Source organism: Gadus macrocephalus, chromosome 8 (assembly GCF_031168955.1).
Source record: "Gadus macrocephalus chromosome 8, ASM3116895v1".
Classification (NCBI taxonomy): Eukaryota; Metazoa; Chordata; class Actinopteri; order Gadiformes; family Gadidae; genus Gadus; species Gadus macrocephalus.
Window position 1 is genome coordinate 16,693,952 of NC_082389.1, and position 22,193 is coordinate 16,716,144.

The 22,193-nt window shown below is 44.5% G+C and overlaps 2 protein-coding genes across 2 annotated transcripts; one reads left to right on the top strand and one right to left on the bottom strand.

The window, feature by feature from the left end:
* Positions 1-8,854: 8,854 nt before the first annotated feature.
* Positions 8,855-11,766, bottom strand: metap1d (methionyl aminopeptidase type 1D (mitochondrial)). The gene is made up of 10 exons (XM_060059537.1): positions 11,674-11,766; positions 11,163-11,326; positions 10,730-10,879; positions 10,353-10,501; positions 10,167-10,209; positions 9,884-10,047; positions 9,518-9,615; positions 9,384-9,431; positions 9,227-9,305; positions 8,855-9,060 (listed from the first exon to the last, which is right to left on the bottom strand). The coding sequence occupies exons 1-10, from the start codon at positions 11,711-11,713 to the stop codon at positions 8,976-8,978; spliced, it is 1,020 nt and encodes a 339-aa protein (XP_059915520.1). The 5' UTR covers positions 11,714-11,766; the 3' UTR covers positions 8,855-8,975.
* An 876-nt stretch (positions 11,767-12,642) lies between these two features.
* On the top strand, positions 12,643-21,111 carry slc25a12 (solute carrier family 25 member 12). Its single transcript, XM_060059538.1, has 18 exons — positions 12,643-12,748; positions 13,485-13,538; positions 14,272-14,417; positions 15,040-15,155; positions 15,496-15,635; positions 16,135-16,281; positions 16,580-16,718; positions 16,953-17,046; positions 17,200-17,284; positions 17,537-17,618; positions 17,724-17,882; positions 18,238-18,290; positions 18,408-18,488; positions 18,685-18,825; positions 18,941-19,079; positions 19,397-19,555; positions 19,653-19,743; positions 20,020-21,111. Exons 1-18 carry the CDS (start codon positions 12,737-12,739, stop codon positions 20,222-20,224), a joined length of 2,043 nt encoding a protein of 680 aa, XP_059915521.1. The 5' UTR covers positions 12,643-12,736; the 3' UTR covers positions 20,225-21,111.
* Positions 21,112-22,193: the final 1,082 nt, after the last annotated feature.

Genomic DNA, 22,193 nt, shown 5'->3' on the forward strand with positions numbered 1-22,193 from the left:
TCCTCTGTCTTTTAAGAAGGGAGCATCTCATTTTTAACTAGGGCCCACATCACATGATGCATGCATTGTCATTGGGAAAAATGTATTTCAAGTTTGTGTTTTTCCCACTATGGTGTGTATATTAAGTATAAAGCACCCATCAGAAACCAATATTATATGTGAGTTTATTCCTCATAATTCAAAATTTGTTTGCAGAAAACCGCATGGCGTGGGTGTATGGATTACGTAGTTAGACAGGCCGAGCTGGGCTTGGCTTTGTTGAAGATTTCATTAGAATGGACAATTTATGCTCAAGAGACTGCATGTGTTTTTGTGTTTTGGGTGTGTTTTTTGTGTGTGTGTGTGCGTGCGTGTGTGTATGTGTGCATGAGCATCCAACCGTATTATATGTTTGCCAATATGTCGTGGGCTTTCAATCTTCACAGCAAACTCTGCAATATTTTCAGCAGCCATGAATGACAACAGATCCCTGTGTGTTTCCTGCATCCACTAATCCCCAAATGTACCCACCCCTCCATTCCCTCTAACATTACTGCCTGTTGTCGTCTCCATCACCCCCTGTCCAATTCAGCCCCATCCATCACCAACTACCCCATCCTTCAGCTCTCAGAGGGAGAGAAATCTGCCCGGTCAGATCTCTCTCTCTACCTCTGAGTGCGCTCTGTCTATCTCTCACCCTCTCTGTTTCTCTCTCTGTCTCTAGGGAGAATTAAAGGGTACTGTCTACACACAAACACACAGGAATCATCATAATAAACACAGACACTGCACACGGAGACGTCGACTCTGCTGTGGATGGATCTGTTTGGACTGGGCGCTTGGTTACGGGGGGGGTTGTTTACACATTCGATTCTCTCTTCTCTGGCAGAACCCTACATTACTATATAGTAACATACAGTAACATGTATAACTATTGAGGTATTACCGCAGACAAATATTGTACTGCTCATTATTATGGGGTCCTAGGGAACAGCGAATAGCTTTACAGTACACAGTACACTTAAACTATGGTATGTGAAGGCATACCATAAAAAACATGAAAGCATTTGATATAGATGTGTTCCTAGTCTTCCACTGTAAATAATATGTCTCCAAGCAAAACATGCCTGCACCACTTTGAAACGTACGAAAGGGAGAAGAAAATCCAGAGCCCTAGGCTCAAGAGCTGAGCCATGTAAACCAAGCCCTGAAGAGTCACCCTTCACGTGTTCTCTCATGCAGACACACACACCTGCACACACACACACCTACACACACACACACACACACACACACACACACACACACACACACACACACACACACACACACACACACACACACACACACACACACACACACACACACACACACACACACACACACACACCTACAAGCGCTGACTACATCTCAACTGCCATGCTCAGACTAGCCTGTGCTAGCGAACCGCCACACAGACCCACCCAACTGCTCCCCCTCACTCGACCCAGCCCCACCCCTGCTTCGGAGCCAAGTGAGGACGTATACAAAGACACCCAGTGAGTGAGTGTGTGAGCAGTGCACACTCACCTGAGGGCGTGGCACAGATTAGGCGCCGTGTTATAACTGGGGTGTGTTACTTTATGACGCAGCAGGAAAAGAGATAGCCTGGGGTAACACATACTCACACAGATATTCGCACACACACATGTTCCCACACACTCAAACACTAACTCGTACGCACACTCACACACATACTCAGGTACACGCACACACCCATACTAGGTACACGCACACACTAGGTGTTTCCCAACCTTTTTACTGCCCTCGATATGTACAAACCTCCACACTGTGCCACAATTTGATTTCTGCACTATAACTTTTAATGACAACCATTCTTTAGAACTCAGGCTCCCGGTTTTCATCCTGAGCATGTCTGATTGAAACCATGAGTAGCAGATGAGGCATCCTGCAAACGCATGGCTCGTCTCTGTCAACGAGGACTGCGCCTGCATTCCTTTTTTTTAAGGTTGGGGGGGGTGATTCCAAGGCCGATCGCATAGGAAGACTGTGAAGGGATTTACATTACATTGTATACACTCACACACCATGACAGTGTTGGTGATGTCATTAGAGTCTCCCATTGGTTGTTCTCTTCAACCAAATACATTATTTATCATATCTCTTCATATTATTTTGTTAGACTGGGGTTCTTCAAGATTGATGAAACAAACACACCCTCTAATTTGTGGAATTTTAACATTCTGTAAATCAAAACGAAAGCAAGGAGATAGCAGAGTTTGGAAAAACACATTCATCTGTCCTTCAAACACAAACAAACTGGATGAAGATGATTTACAACTGCCTGTTATTAATTTCAAATATCTTTCATTGTTAACAGTTTGACAGAAAGAGCTGTCAGTGAGCAAACAAGTGACATCGAGGGGACAAACCTCTCATTTGCAATTCTCCAGGGTTTTCTTGTTATTCACAGTATTGATCCCCATTCTTAGAAGAAGCCATAGTCTCATATTTAAAACATTGCACGCAAATTCAAGCCCACACACACACTCACACACACACACACACACACACACACACACACACACACACACACAGTTAAGTGAGCTATCACTGACTCTTCCTCACACGCTAAGGAGCATATTGATTACAATCAATAAGATAATGGATGTCTTCTCTTCATCCCCCCCCCTTACCAATCCCCCCCCGGTCCCCAGATACGTACACCACCTCTGCTCCGTGCATGGGACTGTCCCGTCTGCCCAGTGGATGTAATGTGAGATTACAGAATTGTTAAGAGGGGGTCTCCCTGGTGGCAGGTGGGCTTAGAATAGATGCCAAGTGTGCACGTGTGTATCTTTGTTTTTGTGTGTGTTTGTGCACGTGCCTGTGTAATTCATTCAATCGTTTTTTTTCAGATAAAAAGGGAGACTTGCGTACCCTGGCAACCGAGGCTGCCAGCATCTTGGTTGTTTTGGCAAAACAGCGCCCAACATTCTCTCACTTGTTGGCACCGCCTCAATCCTTAATCAATGCGTCAAATGCCTAAATCCTTAATCAATGTTTATCCCTGCTTGTGCAAGAGGTCACATTGTAGCTCATTTTGAGTTAAGCAAGATTACATGTTGACACACTTATGTCATCACTTCTTCACATGTCTTATCCATCAAACACAAGATTTAATGGAAATAAAAATACCCAACAAACTCCAACAACGTTGAATGGTGGATCTAGGATAGCAAGTTATGGTGGTGATGGTGGTAGTTCAGGGGGTGGTGGTGTTGATGGTGGTTGTAAAGGTGGTGTTGGCGTGGTGCAGTTGGTGGGGATGGTTTGGTTGTGGTGGTGGTGGTGCTGATGGTGATGGTGGTGTTGGTGTCGATGTGGTGGTATTGGTGGTGGGGGCGGTGGTGGTGGTGGTGGTGGGGGCGGTGGTGGTATTGGTGGTGGGGGCGGTGGTGGTGGTGGTGGTGGGGGCGGTGGTGGTATTGGTGGTGGGGGCGGTGGTGGTATTGGTGGTGGGGGCGGTGGTGGTGGTGGTGGTGGTGGTGGTGGTGGGGGCGGTGGTGGTATTGGTGGTGGGGGCGGTGGTGGTGGTGGTGGTGGGGGCGGTGGTGGTATTGGTGGTGGGGGCGGTGGTGGTATTGGTGGTGGGGGCGGTGGTGGTGGTGGTGGGGATAATGGTAGAAGATGGCCAATGCAATCCCTGGAGCAGCTGGATGGGGCGTTGGAATTGAATGCACACAGCTCCAACCTTCCCCAAGTTGTCTGCTGACGGTGCTGTAGAGATCAATGCTGTATTGAGCCGTTTCTGTGCGAGAAAGGGGGGATGTAATGGAGCAGAAATTGTCAAAATCTCCACTCAATACAAAAGTGTGAGTGTCTGTTCGACTTCAAACCGGAGAGTTGTACTACAATGTAGCTTTCAAACAATCTAGGAAAATATAAAACCATCTAGCTGAAGATTCAGGACACTGATAATCCCTTTTTACCATGAACCAAAATGTAGACTTCCCTCGCTCTGGTGAAGTATACAGTATTGTAAGATTCTATTCTAACTAGTATGGTTGCAATAGGATAATACTCACTGATATTGGTAGTTTAAGGTATTATACTCACTAGTATGGATATTGTTATATATTAAAGTCACTATTATTTGTATTGTAAGATATAATACTCACTAGTATGGGTAGTGTGACATATTATACTCATGGATACTGAAAGATATTAGAACACTATTATGGGTACTGTGAGATATTATAGTCACTACTGTAAGATATTGTCACTATTATTGGTATGGGTATTATGCTACTATGGGTATAATATAAGGTAAAGAGACTAGTATGTGTACTATTAGATATTACAGTCACAATTATGGGTTTTGTAAATATTATACTCTTCTGGGTACTATTAGATATTAAAGTCACAAATATTAGTTATGGAAGGTATTATTCTCATATGGGTACTATATAAGGTAAAGAGACTATTATAAGTACTATTATATATTATACTAATATGTCAGGTATTCTATTCATATGGATGCGATATTAGGTAAAGGACTGAGTTTGTCAGTGGAAAAAGACAAAAAGAAAAAGTTTTGCTCACGAGTCATAAAAAAAAGATTTCAATGCTTTGCTTTGAGGCTTATCTTATCATGCTCTGATACCGCTTGGGCTCAACCACACACTTTATTAGATAGAACTATACTAGACACATGCTGGGTGCATAATGAGTTGTAACACAGACACTCTCACACACAGGCCCAAGCTGATAGGGCTATCCCTATCAGCTGTTAAACAGGTTTGTTTGGGCCAGTGTGCAGGGCGGTGGACACCAGAGAGAGAGAGAGAGAGAGAGAGAGAGAGAGAGAGAGAGAGAGAGAGAGAGAGAGAGAGAGAGAGAAAAAAACAAGATACCAGGCGTGCGAGTGCTTCTGGTGTGGCTTCACCCCCTTAATCTGCATCTATGGAAGCGGCATAAGTGTCACCAGACCACCGTTGAGAAGATCGAGAGGGGCTACAGATGCAAATATTCACTGCTGGATAATGTTTCCTGTAAAATTATCATTAATATAGTGGTAATAAAATAATGGTAAAATAAACACAAATCTGCCAATACTGACACATTTCTAAATTGATTTTAAATCTTGTAATATAAATTGGTTTTCCAGACCACTGCCGTGTAGTTCATCATTGTGTAGCTCACCCTTTTGCTCTTTGGGGGAAAAAGGCAACTAGACACATGGGTAAACACCACCACTTTAACGTATGTATTTGACCCTGGAGGCACATTTCAAACAACTTAGAAAAGTATTTTCACAGACGTAATGTGTTGCCTCCATTATGCAGAAGGATCATAGAGCGGTTATGGCCTGGTTCATGTTTCATATGCACCCTATGTATGTACCACACCAAAAAACATTTCCATAGTGTCAAAAGGGAGGGAGTTACTTGGGGAAGAAGAGGAAAGGTTTAACCTTATAAGTGTCAATCAAGCAGAGGCAAGCCCAGCCCTGAGTCTGGTGACATTGATTTAAATAATGCATTCCTGTGGGTCAACTGTAACATGCGACCACAGAGAGACAGGCCCTTATTGTAAGGCATAGCCTCTACTGTCCACTTTCAAGAAGGTATTGTATACTTCTGCAACCAACAATAAGGTAAAATGTGGAATTGATGCGTTAAAAAAGTATATCTTTAAACTATCCATCCATTTACCAGCACACACACACCAACACACTCACTATACAGAGCTTTTGGAGAATTGAAAAGCACGGTAAAATGCAATGCATTATTATTATTATAATTTTTTTTGTATTTAGTTTTCTTGTTTTTCTTTGTAAAGTGTGACTATATAAATTCAATCAATTATTATTATTAAGAGGAAGATAACAACTTCACAAAAAAGTAATTGGCCAAAAGGCTCAGAAGGTAAGAGTTATTCCCTTGATGTGAAGTGATCCACAGGGATTTGCTAACTGGCACAACTATAGTTCGGCCCGATGAGCAGAATCAGGTGGTCTACATATTTAATGGGCGGATCAAAAAGAAAGGGAAAATAGCACAAATTTTACTTTCTGAACCTTGAATATTCCACCTCTGCCTTCAAAGGTGATGTGCAGACAATACTAGCTTCAAGTGTAACAGTACAGTACAGAGTGCAGCCGTTGACTCAGCTTTCTCTCAACCACCAAAGTTGTTACTCTGATCAAACTGTGTGCTCGCCTGCCAGATTTGGACTAAATTATTCCAGTGTGGTTGTTCCTTGTGTACCAAGCTATATTATTCTAACCCTCCCGTGGTTTACTGTTCCTGTATTACAGCAAATTCTTGCATTACTTTGCCCAGTATTATGGACCCTTCACTTGTCTCTGTCCTTGATCAATATATATACTGTTTGTTTTTCAGTGCGTATGTATGTGTTAAACCTGTCTTCACAGATACTTGGAATGCTAGTACCTTGTTGATGGCACATTTCCACCGGTAACCTAGGAAACCTGGCATTCCCTTGGTCAATTGTAACAAGGGAGTGTAATATATCACAGGTAGTGTCAACCATGAATAGCAATAATGGCACACATATGCATGCTCTCTCAGACATGAACACACACACACACACACACACACACACACACACACACAGTCAAACATGTATTTACATTACTTCAACACTTCCTGGACTGTTAGTGGATTATAAAGACGATTTCACCCAATCACTCAACTGCTGACAGAACAGTGGCAAATACTGGGGGGTTCCTAGATGTAATCCTCCATACATTGGATCTGCCCTACAATGTCAATGCAGGTGGTTGAGTCACATATGGGACCAATGTATCATTTATGGAGAGAAAATGCAATAGAAACGATAAAAGTCTAATAATGTCCTAATGTTATAATCTTATCCGAGGACAATGGCTGGGTAAGAAAACTTTATTAAAATAAAGAGCCTGTAAGTTCAGGTTCAGAATGGGATACAGCAGAGCAAAGAATTAAAGGAATCGAAACAACAAAAAACAAACACCACAGGAGGATGTGCCCCGACTTGCAGGGAGGAGAGAGAATTCCTCCACAATTCGACACCTCGCCCTACCACTCCCTTCACCCAAAAAGCCCTTCTGTATCTTGCCTATATCCCTCCCTCTCTGAACTCCACACTTACTCACCCTTCTACTGCACTAAACACTAAAAAAAACACAAACTCTCACTTGTCCCAACGCCTGCCTAGCCTCCCTTCACCTCATGTGTCTGCAGCCAAGCCTCGACAGGGAGGGAGACCACGATGAATAGTTGAACACTGCTACTGACTCACAGGAAGACACATGCACATGCCTGTACAAAGACGCACACACACCCTGTTCTTCATAACCCGATATCCTGCTGTATTTGTTGTTGTTATCATGCGCAATGTTTTTTTGTTTGACGAGACAGAACAACCTCCACAGAAAATTGTTTTGGTTTTTTTTGAGATTTAAATACCTGGAATGTGAAGTCAAATGTTTGAAATATTGTGTTGTTTCATGACTTGGCTTTATGCTGGATTACTGGATGATTTACTGTAGACCTACTCCAGTCAGAGTGTGAATCATTTCCTTAGCTGAAGCTAGTCATATGAGATAAGCTGACCCACCTTTATTTATCTAATCCTTCCTGCACAACTTTAACTGGCATTGTGATATGCTCTACAGTACATACGCATGCACGCACACAAACACACAGCTCACCAAATTGAAAGCTTTGCAGATATATCCCCAGAACTTGATGTCCTCATACATAATAAAGCAATTTCGATTTACATGGGAACAGGTGTTGGCATGTAAATCTGAAGTACATGAAGGGAAATAAGGGTTAGCATAAGAATAAGGAGATGGGACCTGGAAACAGTGGAACATATTCTTTATCAATTCCAACTGCAGACAAGAAAGATTAGAAAAAATGAAAAATGCCCAAGGAATGCTGCCTCAAGGCCATGGCTGAAGGGTATCAGCCAACCAATCCTGGGTGTGGTGCAGTGTTTTAAATTATTTATGCCAGCCTATAGCCCCTAACCTTGGATTATGTTTTTATGTAATTAATGTACGTTTTCCATTTTATGAATGTTAATTAAAGCACAAAATAGACATTTTACCATTTAAATGGGCAACGTCATAAAACAACTTTATACAAAGGGAGTTGATTAGTTTTACTCTGCAAAATGATTAACCTTCAAAGTAGTTACCTTAGTGCTACTTGCCTATTCTGTTCAGAAGAAACCCTATTCGTTATGTCCATGCTGAAATATAGTCATGCTGCCATCTATTGGCTGATTGGTGAACTTGCAACTGGGCCACTAGGAGCAATTCAACGTGATTACTTTTTAAATATGTGAAGCTAGTGTTCCCAAAAGGAAAGGGATGGAAAAGCCTCTTGAATGTTTTCGACATTGGTTATCAAATGAGAAGTCGGGGCTTGACTATGCTAATTTTTCTGGTTTTAGGGACATTTCTGTTACTCAGTGTGCCAACAATGCATAATACTGAATGACATAATGTGTAGTTAGTGCCATTTCTGCCCAGTATTTTGGGGTGTAGACTCAGATACGTTGCTCAGGGATACAGTCAGCAAAATGCCTGCCTTACTGTAGTGCAGGTCAGCAGTGCAAGACAGTCCAGCCGACAGATAATCAACGACTGCTGATAGGCCCGACCTGTCAATGTGGCCAATAATCCACCATTTAAAAACAAACACATGAAGTTATCCAAAGCCCATAAGCATGAAGGCAACTAAACTACAGTTATTATGGTTTGAGGTACAACCACCATACACGTTATGTCCTTTGTCTAATAAATGATAAATTGTTAAAACACTTTTAAAGTAAAAACATTGAGACATATGGCATGAAAGTTACAATAAAATGATACTTTATCTGTGTCTTTATACATACAAGTTGAAATTTACACAATGCACACATACACACACTAAATATTAGTATCCAGGCCAGGAACCATGGATTCCACCAGGTCACAGACTGCTCTCTTCTGGAAGCTTGGTAAGGATATCTACCCCATCAGAGGTGATGACCACTGTGTGTTCAAACTGAGCCGACCTGCAAATGTATACGTCACATCTCAAAATTCACATCTCATTTATGATGCAGTGTAAAAACGGTATACCTTATCTATTGTTAGTTGTGGTTGTAGAATGATGTTGATACCGTGATGGCTCGGCAATGGTTAGCTGTTATCTCTTTGTTAGACCCTATACAAACATACCTTTTGTCATCTGCAGAAACTGCTGTCCATTTATCTCGAAGGATTCTGAACTCTGAAGATCCCTCCGTTATTATGGGTTCTGCAAATCAGAGGAAGGTGAACTCCAACATTCACAGCCATACACGATATTATGAAGCGACACATGAACTTGACTAACCTATTGTGAAGGCCATGCCTTCATCCATGGTCATGTCATTGTCATTTGCTGATAAAGAAAAAGGTAAGAAGGTTAAATGGAAGTTATAAAAGCCATAAATCCTGTATATATTTTGAATAAAAATAAACGTTTACCATGATGCCAGATTTCAGGATGACCATGAAAGTAGGAGCCTATTCCATGGCCAATGAAATAGGGACACACTTCAAAGCCGGTTGTGAGGGCTATCTCACTGCAAATGCACAGCAAGACGTTAGACGAAAAAAAATAAAATACTTCACAAATTGTAGAGGTACACACTTTATCCATGCATGCATTTTCTAGGCAAGCCACGGAAGGAAATGTGTAAGTAAGTAAGAAAGAAAGAAAGGGATGGAAGAAAAGTAGGAAAAAGTAAGGAAGGAAGGAAGAGAGAAAAGGAAAATAAGGAAGGGAGGAAGTAATGGCACTAGGATAAGAACAATGATAGATAGGCCGGAAAGGTAGTTAGGTGTGCAGACCTAATAGTGTTCCCTATGACACTGAGCGGCGCGCCGGGTCTGCAAGCAGCGATGGCTTCGTCTCGACAGCGCTTCGCTATCTCAACCAGACGCTGCCCGGGCTCATCCACCTGGCCAATCAAGAAGGTTTCTGAGGTGTCGCCATGGTAACCCTCAAAGTAAACCTGCATAAATAAAAAGACAGGATAATAGACACAGGAACCTTGTGCATCAGAACATTCAAATGACTTTTGTTTGTGCACACAAGTGTGGCGGTAGCGCAAGTAAAGGCACGTCAACTTACAGTCACATCAACATTAATGATATCTCCATCTTGGAGCTGACGGCTGCAAGAAATAATCATGATTTAGCACAATGAGATTTATCTTGGGTCAACCACTAGTTCAACATCTGAAAACAAGCATTGCAGCACAGTGTGTGTGTGTGTGTGTGTGTGTGTGTGTGTGTGTGTGTGTGTGTGTGTGTGTACCTGTCCGGTATACCATGACAGATCACGTTGTTGACAGAAGTACAGACTGATTTGGGGAACCCCCCGTATCGGAGAGGGGAGGGATACGCATTGTGTTTAATCGTCTCTTGGTGAACTATGAAGTCTATCTCATCGGTCGTCATGCCAACCTAAAAACAACAACGACAGGATAAATGCATTATACCTTTAAACAGAGAGACAGTTGCATTCTAGCAGGCACCCTATTATTTGTATTCTTGGCCATGGGCTTTCACAGAAGATACAAACTAGTCTACAAATTCGTTTTTTCGCATCGTAGCATATGCGATACTAATTGAGAATGTGATAATAACATCTAGTTTATTACACAAATGAAGGGATGCATGCATATGACCAACCTTGAGACAACTTCCAGCCAGTAGCAACACCTGTCTTGCCAGCTGGCAGGCTTTGGTGAGCCCCGCGATCTGCTCCTGGTCCATGAGCTCTACATAGTCTGGCCATTCTGGGACCGCTGCTTTGCCAATATAGTTAGGTCGCACAATGTGCTTTGGAAAGGATCCAGAGAGAAACGGATCATTGGAAATTTTATTTGCCAGTGATATAGTTCAACTTTAGTGATCTGTTTTAACATGACATGAGTAGTATCAGTTGTGATTGTGTAAAAAGTTTTTAACTAAACATTCATGAAGCAAGTGAAAACGAAAGTATTTAAATTTCTATGACAGTGGTATTTTAATAGAATGTAACTTAAAAGACAAGTGTTTTTGCAATTGTTCACAGGGCAAGGTGGAACCCTCAAATAAAAATTGTTGTTCCCTTATTTGGTACCTTGGGAACGGAGTAAGCAGGCCTTACGGTAGCCGGCCGAACAACATTATGAGAAAAATCTGAATTATTCCACTTCCGCCAGAAGAACCTCCTGTGTTGTTGACGTGGGACAGCAGGACCGTGCATCCACAGAGCACAGGCTCTCCCGAGGGAACCTCCCAGCCCTGGAGACAGAAATAACCATCTGACAGGACAGGCCAAAGCAAAAATCCGAGCACGTTTTGTCATTGGGGTGGAGAAGTTCCATGCGTGCTGCCTTTGTCTATACGACAAGCCTTTACTTTTGAAAAATGTAATACAAGATAGATTTGAGTTTTAATACTACACAAAATTTGTTACTAAGACAGTCAAAAGCAGAAGTAGCTATTTACATCGGATCTGACACTCGTCACCTGCATCGATATCTGCAAATGTATCTGTTGAACAGGTAGATTTGACAGATGCTGTGATATCGCAAACGCAATCATTCCTGCTTGACAGTGTGAGAGAGAACAGTGTGCGTTACCCATACCTGGTTTCGACGCAAAGCCAGCGACACAGGGCGCCGCCATATTGTCATACAACAAGTAGTCACGTGCTATGGATACGAGCACGGATGATCAGGCTGAAATACCCGTTTTTATAAACGTCAGCAATTATATTTTTTATTGTTTTAGAACAACAATTATACTTAAAAAATAAATAATTAGTACCATTTAATAGGTAATATTTGTATATATTATTTATTTTATATACATTTTTATTTATTATATATTAACTAAAAATGTGTTAATACAATTTAATTATTAGTAGTTTAAAGTAGTAGAAGCCAGGTGAGCTCTCGAATGACAATGTCATGTATGGATACGCATTCCTATGCCTTCGTAAGATCTGCTACATACTGACAGCCACATTATAATACGAGTAGATGTATCAACTGTGATCAGTCATTGTATAGGCTGTAATTTATCAAACGTGCACATTGTGAACTGTGTACACATGAACACTTAAACAGACATGTGCAAAACGTTATCCATGCAGACATGCATAACATATGATCCTTTCAACAAATCATGCCAATAGATATGCATGTGTTGTGTGGACATGAGAGGGTTTGGTTTCATCACTAGACATTTATCGAGATATAGGTGAGCATATCAGAGACCACACACTGACAGTTATACAGTTATACGCACACCTTAAGAATGCCATTGAAGTTAACAATCACTCGTCCACTCGTAAAAAATACTATCTGCAGCATAATCTATTCGGTGCATTCCTCGAAAGTGAAGCACCTGCTCACATCATCTTCCCAGTGTTGACACATGACGTCTGGGTGTTTACCTCGACCCGGTTACACACTATACTGTAGTGTAGACAAACATGCAGATCATCAACCTGTCTGTACCTATTGTTTCACACACATTGGTTACACATTAGGCTAAACAATGTGACCCCTCGCCTCCGACGCTGCGTCCTCGACCCAGCACCTCAGCCCCCATCATGTGTCACACTTCTTTTCGCCTACAACAAGACGACTCCCCGAGCGCGCGCATCATCCGCTCGCTCGTCACTGTACGTGACGTCACACCAGCATGGCGGTCAAGGTGACTTCGGCAGAGCTCTCCTAACCGTTTTGACGTTTTTTCTTTCAATTGCTGCATGCTTCTGGTGGTTTTGTAGCGTGTGAACGGTGAAGATAGGGGTGCTGGCTCTATTCGAGTACAAAAGGAGCAGATAGATAGTGTGTGTCGGGAGGCTGTAGCATCACTGGGCTAACGCCCGGCGGTGGCTGGCCTTGATGAGACATCCTCAACCTCCAGCTAGACGCTGTGCTGCTAACCAGCTGTCAGACTGATCGATGAGATCAAAGATCGAGGCTCGGCCGGTTTCGCTTCGTGTAAACCATTATTTTCCCCTGTGTTCGTCCTTGTCTTCTTGGTTCTTGGAGCTTAAACTATTCAATCCAGCGTACGGTTTGTGTCCTCTTCCATCTGAATGGTTACATCGCTAGCTACCCCGGCTAGCCTTTACTAGCTCCGATTGTTTGGTTTTATAGCTGGCTGGTTGGTTATTGCTCGGATAGCCACCTCACGGTACAGTGTTTGTAGCCTTAGTTTGTCGTTTGAGTCCCTTTGAGCCCACTGTTGAGGGCTGAGCTGTCTCAAGGTTGGGGCCGTTTCAAGGAGACCTCAACCCTGAGCTGCTCTGGGCTTGGTGTTGTGTGATTAATATCATAGCTCCCCGCTTATGAATAATAATCCCCGCTTCACCTCGCAGACGATACATGGAATTTCTGCAGTTTGGACAACATACTAAATCAATTTATTGAATTGTCTCCAGATACAATCCACCAAACGAGCGGACCCAAGTGAGCTCAAGGCAATCTTCCAGAAAGTAAGTACGATTTATCTAATAACTAAATATATATTCATTCATGTTACTCATACTTATATCGTTTCAACTTTGATTCAACAACAACCAATTTCATAACTCGAGGTCTTCTAAGGTTGTGTCACACGATCTGAATTACAACATATTACAACAGAATTGTGCTCCCACACCGTTTGATTGCCCAAGTCTCAAGCAAATTTGGGTTTATTTGAAGGCTAGTCCTGCAGGCTACTTACAATTGCCTTCGAAAGTCATGATTTCCGTGAATGATTGGTTATGTAAAGTCATTGTAACGACTGTGTAATCAGCTGGTTCTATGTGAACCATCACTAGGTGGCTGCATATTTTGCTTTCGTTTACTTATTTTCCCCTCTTGCTTACAAAGCCCTGTTGGTTCTATGTGTGGCAGTATTTGCCACACATAGAAACCATAAAACCACACCCGTCACACGCAAACATGTGTTCGAGGCTATGTTGGATGCATTAGCCTGCAAAGACCTTGGGGGTGGGGGGGTGTTTTTGCATATGCAAAGTTCTTGTTGCCTTATTTGCAGTGTAGTGTTTCTGAAATGTTGTATGAAGATAAGTGCTAAAATTAGTAGTTTCCTCGCCACATAATAAAGAAATGTTTACCTACCCCACATACCCCAGATGTCGTGTGTCTGTGTAAACTGTATTTTATGAGGGTGCGCTTCACAAGCTTGAAACCCTCTGGTGTTGTCGTCTCCTCCTTCAGTATGCCAGCGTAGCAGACAAGGATGGCGAGAAGTTAATGACCCCAGGAGACTTTGTCCAGAAGTACCTGGGACTGCACACGCAAATCCACCACAACCCCAAAACTGTCCAACTCATCGCTGGAGTGGCAGACACCACTAAAGACGGGTAGATCCAAACACAACCCAACACAAAAGCTGACTGACACACACACGCACACATGTACACATACACACACACACACACACACACACACACACACACACACACACACACACACACACACACACACACACACACACACACACACACACACACACACACACACACACACACACACACACACACACACACACACACACACACACAAAGAGAGCTTCACGTTGTGTTTATCACCGCTAATTGAAGTTGGAGTGGGTCTTGTCTGATCCACGATCGCTATTAGGTCAGCTTACTGATGTACTAAATCTAAAATCTCATGGGCTATCTTTATTATTCTATGATTAGTGCATGAATTAAGAGAGTCCTGATTATGTGGGTTAATCATTACATCTGAAAAGAGGAAGGGTTGGAAGTCCTTTTAGATCCTTTTAAACTTTTACTGTAGGTTGGGCAAATATACTCCAATAAAAAGAAAAAATGGTGTTACTCTGATCATCACGATACATTGCATTGTCATTACAGGACTCATCCTTTCCGTCTAACCAAGGCTATTGATGATCCCTTTACAAAGTATAACACATGTTTGTCTCTCTGTCTCTTCTCTACAAACACGCACACACACACTCAGACTGATCTCATTCCAGGAGTTCCTAGCATTCGAGTCGGTGCTGTGTGTCCCAGACGCCCTCTTCATAGTTGCTTTCCAGCTGTTTGACAAGACAGGAACAGGAGACATTTCCTTTGGTAGGAGAAACTGGTTTCATGTGTCCATTAGAAAAGTGGGTTTACTCTCTGCAGTACTTCACACACCCTGAGTTAACTATGGAGTTCTACAAGGACCCGTTGTGTTCCTTTTGGTTTTAGGCGATGTATTGTTGACCAGATTATATAAGACTTAGCCTTCGACGTGTGGATTTTCTTCTTGCCGATGTTAATCACACACGTTTTGTCGTACTTAGACAACAGGGGACTTGTGTATTAAACGTGTGACGTAAATGCAGATCAAGGCAGCTATTTGACTAAAGAGGATGGAAGGGCTGTGTTTTGTCGTGGCTCACGGGTACGTTTCTAATTGATCATGCAGAGAATGTGCGAGATATCTTCGGCCAGACCACGGTGCACCACCACATTCCCTTCAACTGGGACTGTGAGTTCATCCGCCTGCACTTCGGCCACGACCGCAAGAAGCGCCTCAGCTACCTGGAGTTCACCCAGTTCCTACAGGTACGACTGGGTCACGCACACATGCATGCACACGCACACACACACACAATAATTCCATTATGTACACACATATTAAAGGAGTTTTTCCTTGCTCTTTTGGGGGGGATGGCCTCTGAAGCCGTTGAGACCCTAACTAATTCAGAGCTTTGCAAAAAACATAGACATAAACGTGCCATTCAATTAAAAAAAGCTTCATTGGCATGAGAAAAAATATTGACATTGCCAAAGCGGGTGAACAATTAATAAGTCAAAATATATATACATATCAGATATCACACTTTTAAATACTCCATATATAAAAAAGTTAAATATGGGATCTTGTAAAAATAAAGATACACGCTAAATACACAGTATTTACAGTACTGTAAATTCTTACACTGACTTCCATAGTGCTCATGAGCATTAATGTCTTATATCAGCCCCACATTGGCCCAAAAGACGTGCTGTGTGGCTCTGGGCTCCTGTGTTTGACCGCCCGGCCCTGTGGTGTGTTGTGTAGGAGCTGCAGCTGGAGCATGCCCGCCAGGCCTTTGCCCAGAAGGACAATGGCAAGAGCGGCGCCATTTCCGCCATGGACTTCAGTGACATCATGGCCACCATCCGGCACCACATGCTCACGCCATTTGTGGAGGAGAACCTGGTTTCGGTAAGGGGGTTTCACTGTTGTCTGATTTGCAAACTAAACGGTGCAGATCTACGACTCAAATTACTATGAGACCAATTTGGTTTCTGGTTTCATCTGGGCCTTGTTGTAATTTTGCCCTCGTGACTTTTATCCGTACGATTCCCCTCCGTTCACTTATCTGTTCCCATTTCAACATTGCTAAATGTCAAACCGATAATGTCACCAATACGTTTGAAAGTGAAAGGGCAACGGCCCTGTTTGTTCGGTGGCTGATCTCCCCTCCCCACTAGTGATAACAAGTCGCTGTTCCCTTCTCTAGGCTGCAGGGGGCAACACCTCGCACATGGTCAGCTTCTCCTACTTCAACGCCTTCAACTCCCTCCTCAACAACATGGAGTTGATCCGCAAGATCTACAGCACACTGGCCGGCACGCGCAAGGACACGCTGGTCACCAAAGGTATTGACACACAGGCACACACACACACAGGCACACACACACAGGCACACACACACACAGGCACACACACAGGCGCACACACAGGCACACACACAGGCACACACACAGGTACGTTTTTTTAAGATTGGGGGACGGTGACTGTTTCTTTATCTGGCAGTATCCATAGCAACTGGTGTCATGTATCCATGGCAACTGATGAAATGTCTTTCTCCCCTTCCGCCCGTTTTCCTGTAGAGGAGTTTGTCCACGCCGCCAACAGGTTTGGCCAGGTCACTCCGATGGAGATTGACATCCTGTACCAACTCTCCGGGCTTCACTCCGCCTCTGGGTAAGAAACGCTCTTCGTCTCCATCATCATCGTCATCATCAAAAAGCATGAACCCAACATGAAATTCAGGCAAACAGAATATGCATGGACCCCAAACTGTTTTAGGACGCCACCTAATGTTGAGGTGGCTCTGCGTCCTGTGCGTCTCACTAGGCGTCTGAACCTGGCCGACATCGAGAGGATAGCCCCCTTAGAGGAAGGCTCTCTGCCCTACCACCTGGTGGAGGCCCAGAAACAGGTACTGGGCGTGTGGTCATGGGTCTGCAGTGAGGGAGTGAGTGCTATCCGCTAGATACGTTTGCAGACACGCTCACTTGAAGAGCTGACATAACAACCATTTATTTAGTGCGTGTGTGTTATTTGTTGTCTTATACGTTATGTGTTTGCTGCTTCTTTTTCACTGCCGGCTGTGTATCAATTTGCCCCTCAGGGTTGGTAAAGATACCTTGTGTGTGTGTGTGTGTGTGTGTGTGTGTGTGTGTGTTCCCAGGCCCAGGGGGACACATCGAGGCCGGTGTATCTCCAAGCAGCGGAGTCTGCCTACAGGTTCTCCCTTGGCGCCATCGCTGGAGGTCAGTCCCGCTGACAGAGACACAACACCGGGCTCAGACAAGCCATCTAGCCCCCCGTCATGTGGTCTGACGCCTGTGTGTGTGTGCGTGTGTGTGTCCACTTAGCCACGGGGGCCACGGCGGTGTACCCCATCGACCTGGTGAAGACCCGCATGCAGAACCAGAGGTCCACGGGCTCCTTCGTGGGAGAGCTCATGTACAAGAACAGCTTCGACTGCGCCAAGAAGGTGCTGCGCTACGAGGGCGTCTTCGGCTTCTACAGAGGTAGGCCCCGCCGCGCCGGCCTCTGGCTCTCCTTCTGCTCTCCCTCTCTCCAACCCCGCTCCTTCATCGCTCCCCTCACTGTATATCGCTCCAGTTTGACCCTGTATCGCTTGCAACCTGGATAAATGCAAACGACTCTACCTTATGCAACCTCTAGCACATTCTCAAAAAGTTGGTCGCATGGACGAGAAATTCTTGCTCTGAATTATGCATCACGACTCTTAATTTAATCCGTAATAACGTATGGATTAAGTCTCTGATGAACTGTTTTGTTCTGATAATTCTCTGCCCCTGTGTGACTTGGTGTCCGTTGAATTCAAACGCCGCTGTCCCCCTGTTTGACGCCGTCCCCCAGGTCTGGTCCCCCAGCTCATAGGCGTGGCTCCGGAGAAGGCCATCAAACTCACGGTGAGCCCCCTCACCTCTCCCTAGCCTCCACTCGCTGCCCCTCCAGCCCCCCCCCCCCCCTCCCGCCTGTCTGATGTGAAGTCCCCCACCGCTCACTGTGTGTGTTCCTGTCTGCAGGTCAATGACTTTGTGAGAGACAAGTTCACCACCAAAGACGGCTCCATTCCTCTCATCGCAGAGGTTATGTCGGGAGCGTGTGTAAGTAGAGCCCACCCTGTGGGGCTTTGGGGGTCACGTCTCTTATATTCAGACTTTATTTTATCATATGATTATACATAATTAATTATTAATCTGATAACCAATGACGACCGAGGTGACAAATTGCTCCCTTTGAGCCGCAGCGCGTTGTTTCCACCTGGCGGCGCTCTAACACCTTCTCTCTCTCTCCCCGCAGGCCGGGGGCTCCCAGGTCATCTTCACCAACCCTCTGGAGATCGTCAAGATCCGCCTGCAGGTGGCCGGAGAGATCACCACCGGCCCCAGGGTCAGCGCCCTGAACGTGGTCCGCGACCTGGGCTTCTTCGGCCTCTACAAGGTACCTCAGGGGTTAACCGTCGCCGGCGTCCGGCTCCCACGGCCTCTCATTTCCAAAAGATCTTTTGCTTTCCCACGCTCTTGATTCTACTCTTTCTCTATGTGTGCCCGTCCAGGGAGCCAAAGCGTGTTTCCTGAGGGACATCCCCTTCTCAGCCATATATTTCCCGGTGTACGCCCACGTCAAGGCAGAGTTTGCTGATGAGCAAGGCAGGCTGGGAGCACTGCAGCTGCTCACCGCCGGCGCCATTGCAGGTAACCTCATTTAAAAGAGAAAGTAAATTAAACGGATATAACGACAATATAACTTACCTTGAAGAGTGATCTTATTCAAAATTGAAAGAGAATATGCATATTTGTCATTCATAAAACAACCTTTGTAATGATAATGGTATTTGTAGTGTCAAGATCAAGTTTTTAGAGATGATCTAGAATGTAATTGACTGACCTGCTTGTGGTCTATTATTGGCAACCAGACCCACAACACTAACCCCAACCCAAAATACTAATGACCCCGAGAGATGTCAATCAAGGATTGACCGCCCACTGACTGCGCCGCTGACCCACGCCAGGTATTCCCGCCGCCTCGCTGGTGACCCCCGCGGACGTCATCAAGACGCGGCTGCAGGTGGCGGCGAGGGCGGGCCAGACCAGCTACACGGGCGTCATCGACTGCTTCAGGAAGATCATGCAGGAGGAGGGGTTCAGAGCCCTGTGGAAGGGAGCCGGAGGTGAGACGCGCTCCTGTGGATGGTGATGGGGGAGGAGGAGGAGGAGGAGGAGGAGGAGGAGGATGACCTGTGTGTGTGTGTTCTCTTCCCTCCCCAGCGCGTGTGTGCCGGTCCTCCCCTCAGTTCGGTGTGACTCTGTTGACCTATGAGCTCCTGCAGAGGTGGTTCTATGTGGACTTTGGCGGACAGTAAGTGGAATCTAGAATATCGCCTCTCCAGTTCAGTCGGTCGTTTAGCATACACCTGCAGTGGGCTGATGTATCCCCCGATGTAAGGCCGCCAGCCCCCAGAATTTGACTGGGTTAAGTCCAAAGGGTTCAAACCCTGCCTGTTATGGCGGTCATGGTCATCAACCCTGGACCTTACAGCAGGACGTCAGCCTAGACATTAAATGTACAATTCTCTGGGAAAAACATATTTTCTATCTCTCTTCCCCCCCCCCCCCCCCCCCCCCCCCCCCCCAGTCGTCCTGCCGGCTCCGAGCCCACCCCCAAGTCCCGCATCTCGGAGCTGCCCCCCATCCACGCCGAGCACGTGGGCGGCTACCGTCTGGCGGCCGCCACCTTCGCCGGCGTGGAGAACAAGTTCGGCCTCCACCTGCCCAAGTTCAAGTCCTCGGGCGTGGTCAGCATACACCAGGCGGAGCCCGCCAAGACGCCGGCCCCCTAGAGCGGGCCCCTGCAGATCACCGTCTCTCGCCTCCTCCCCCACCACCACCACCATTACTACTACTGGGAGAGAGGGACACATGCATACACACCTACACATACACATACACACATACGCACAAACACACATTGTAAAGCACTCCACATGAGGAGCCATGAAACGGAAGAACAAAGATACTGGGCGGGGGTGAAGGAGCAGCAGAGGAGCTGCCCCGAGGCGCGTCTTCAGTGGCTGCATGCGTCTTCTAATGCTCTCCAATTATGTGTACCCTCCCCCCCCCATTCCCGAGCATTTGTAAAAAAAAAAAATACATGAACGAAAACATTTAAACTCCAGAGAGACAAACCTTAGCAGAGCATTTGGCACTATTTGTTTTCTGTCGCTCGCTCATGATTAGCTTATATATATATATTTGATTTATTTTCTGTCTGATGCACAGTGTGAGTAGGACTTCTCTGATTGGACAGTGAGCATGGAGGGGGAGGGGCTTCTTAGAGCAGGGTGTGTTGAGAGTTGGTCTTGATTGCCCGCGCAGTGACTGTACATATTGTAGATCTGTACAGAGATGCCACAGTGACGGATGAATAACAGTAAACAGATTCTTGACGGATTGTTTGCTTTGCCTTGGCTTTTAAGAAAAAAAAAGGGCGTATGTGATGGGGTTTAGGTGATTTGGCTTCACAGTACTGGGATGCTATGGAAGAGATGTTTGACCTTTGATCTCTGAGAATCACTCTTACTGATGTACAGATATTTTTCATTCAGTGTTTTCTTGATAAACAAAAAAATAATCACCATTCGGTAAAATATCTAATAATACCTTTAATGTATATCAATGCATTCATTGTACTGTATTTTATGGAAATAAATCGTCCATATTAATTTTATCCAAGCTGACTTAATTTATTTAAATGACAAAGTACAAGGGGAGGAATGGGCAGTACAATATGTCTTCATAAAATGCAGAGATTGGTCTTCGATTACATTGTTTCTTTCATACTGATTGTGTTATTTGAAAATGCGGATATGATAACATCGTGAGCTCACTTTCAAATGTACAATTTCAAAATCATTTTGGGCTGGGTTGAATAATCCAGACTGCATTTTGTAAAGAGTAGTAAGAGAAATACATCATATTTCATCAGTCTTAATAGGCTCCCTAAAAGGGGACAGGCCAGGAAAGGGTTACCTAGTATTCAATACACTGAAAACACCGTAAGACTTTGGTACAGGAATAAAATCTTAACCTAGGTAGTGTCAACAAATTCAAGGAAATGTAAGGACATGTTTTTTTCTTTCCGCCAAAGTAACTAAACTACTGGCTGTAGAGTGCTAAGATCAGAAACAAACCACTTCAGTCTAAGACAGCTCAAAGCAACAGGCTGTGCGACAGTACAAGAGATGATGATAATAATAATAAACACAAAAGGCTGAATAAATATTAAATACACAGATGAAACTCAAAAGATAACGCAGGCCAGAGTGTGAGTGTCAATTAATTCAAATCCTTTTCAAAGGGGCAATGGAAAGGTTGTACAGCAGAGATATGTTAGCTAGTGTAGTGTACATATTCTCCGTGCTGCGAACACGCACGCAAATCCTCAGCCAAGTGTAGCGTAGACCTACAGCGAAATAGTAAAACATGTAAAAACACTCAAATGGTAATAAAAAGGTGCAAGTACAAAGGTTTTGCATATTTTAAAAAAAGAGCTTGACGGTTGAGGTTTTTAAAGAGAGTGCATGGTCTCCAAACTGAAATCCTGAGGACGCCGGCATAGAGCTAGAATAGACAGAACAGACTCGATCTTTGCACTTCCGCTAAACTATTGGACACAGGCACTACTCGGGCGATGGGCCTTTCGAGTCAACTGCCATTTCGACCCACTCATTCCAAATGAAACCCATAACACAGTGCTCCCTGCAGCTACACACATCCACGACCCCTCTAACGCATCTCTAACCGGTCCAT

Excerpts from the sequence above, each read along its gene's own strand:
- metap1d (XM_060059537.1), bottom strand. The coding sequence starts at position 11,713 with ATGGCGGCGCCCTGTGTCGCTGGCTTTGCGTCGAAACCAG. Across the intron at positions 9,432-9,517 it reads TCCTGAAATCTGGCATCATG|CAAATGACAATGACATGACC; the intron begins GTAAACGTTTAT and ends TTTCTTTATCAG. Across the intron at positions 9,061-9,226 it reads GTTTCTGCAGATGACAAAAG|GTCGGCTCAGTTTGAACACA; the intron begins GTATGTTTGTAT and ends ATACATTTGCAG.
- slc25a12 (XM_060059538.1), top strand. Across the intron at positions 15,636-16,134 it reads AGTTCACCCAGTTCCTACAG|GAGCTGCAGCTGGAGCATGC; the intron begins GTACGACTGGGT and ends TGTGTTGTGTAG. Across the intron at positions 17,883-18,237 it reads CGTCTTCGGCTTCTACAGAG|GTCTGGTCCCCCAGCTCATA; the intron begins GTAGGCCCCGCC and ends GCCGTCCCCCAG.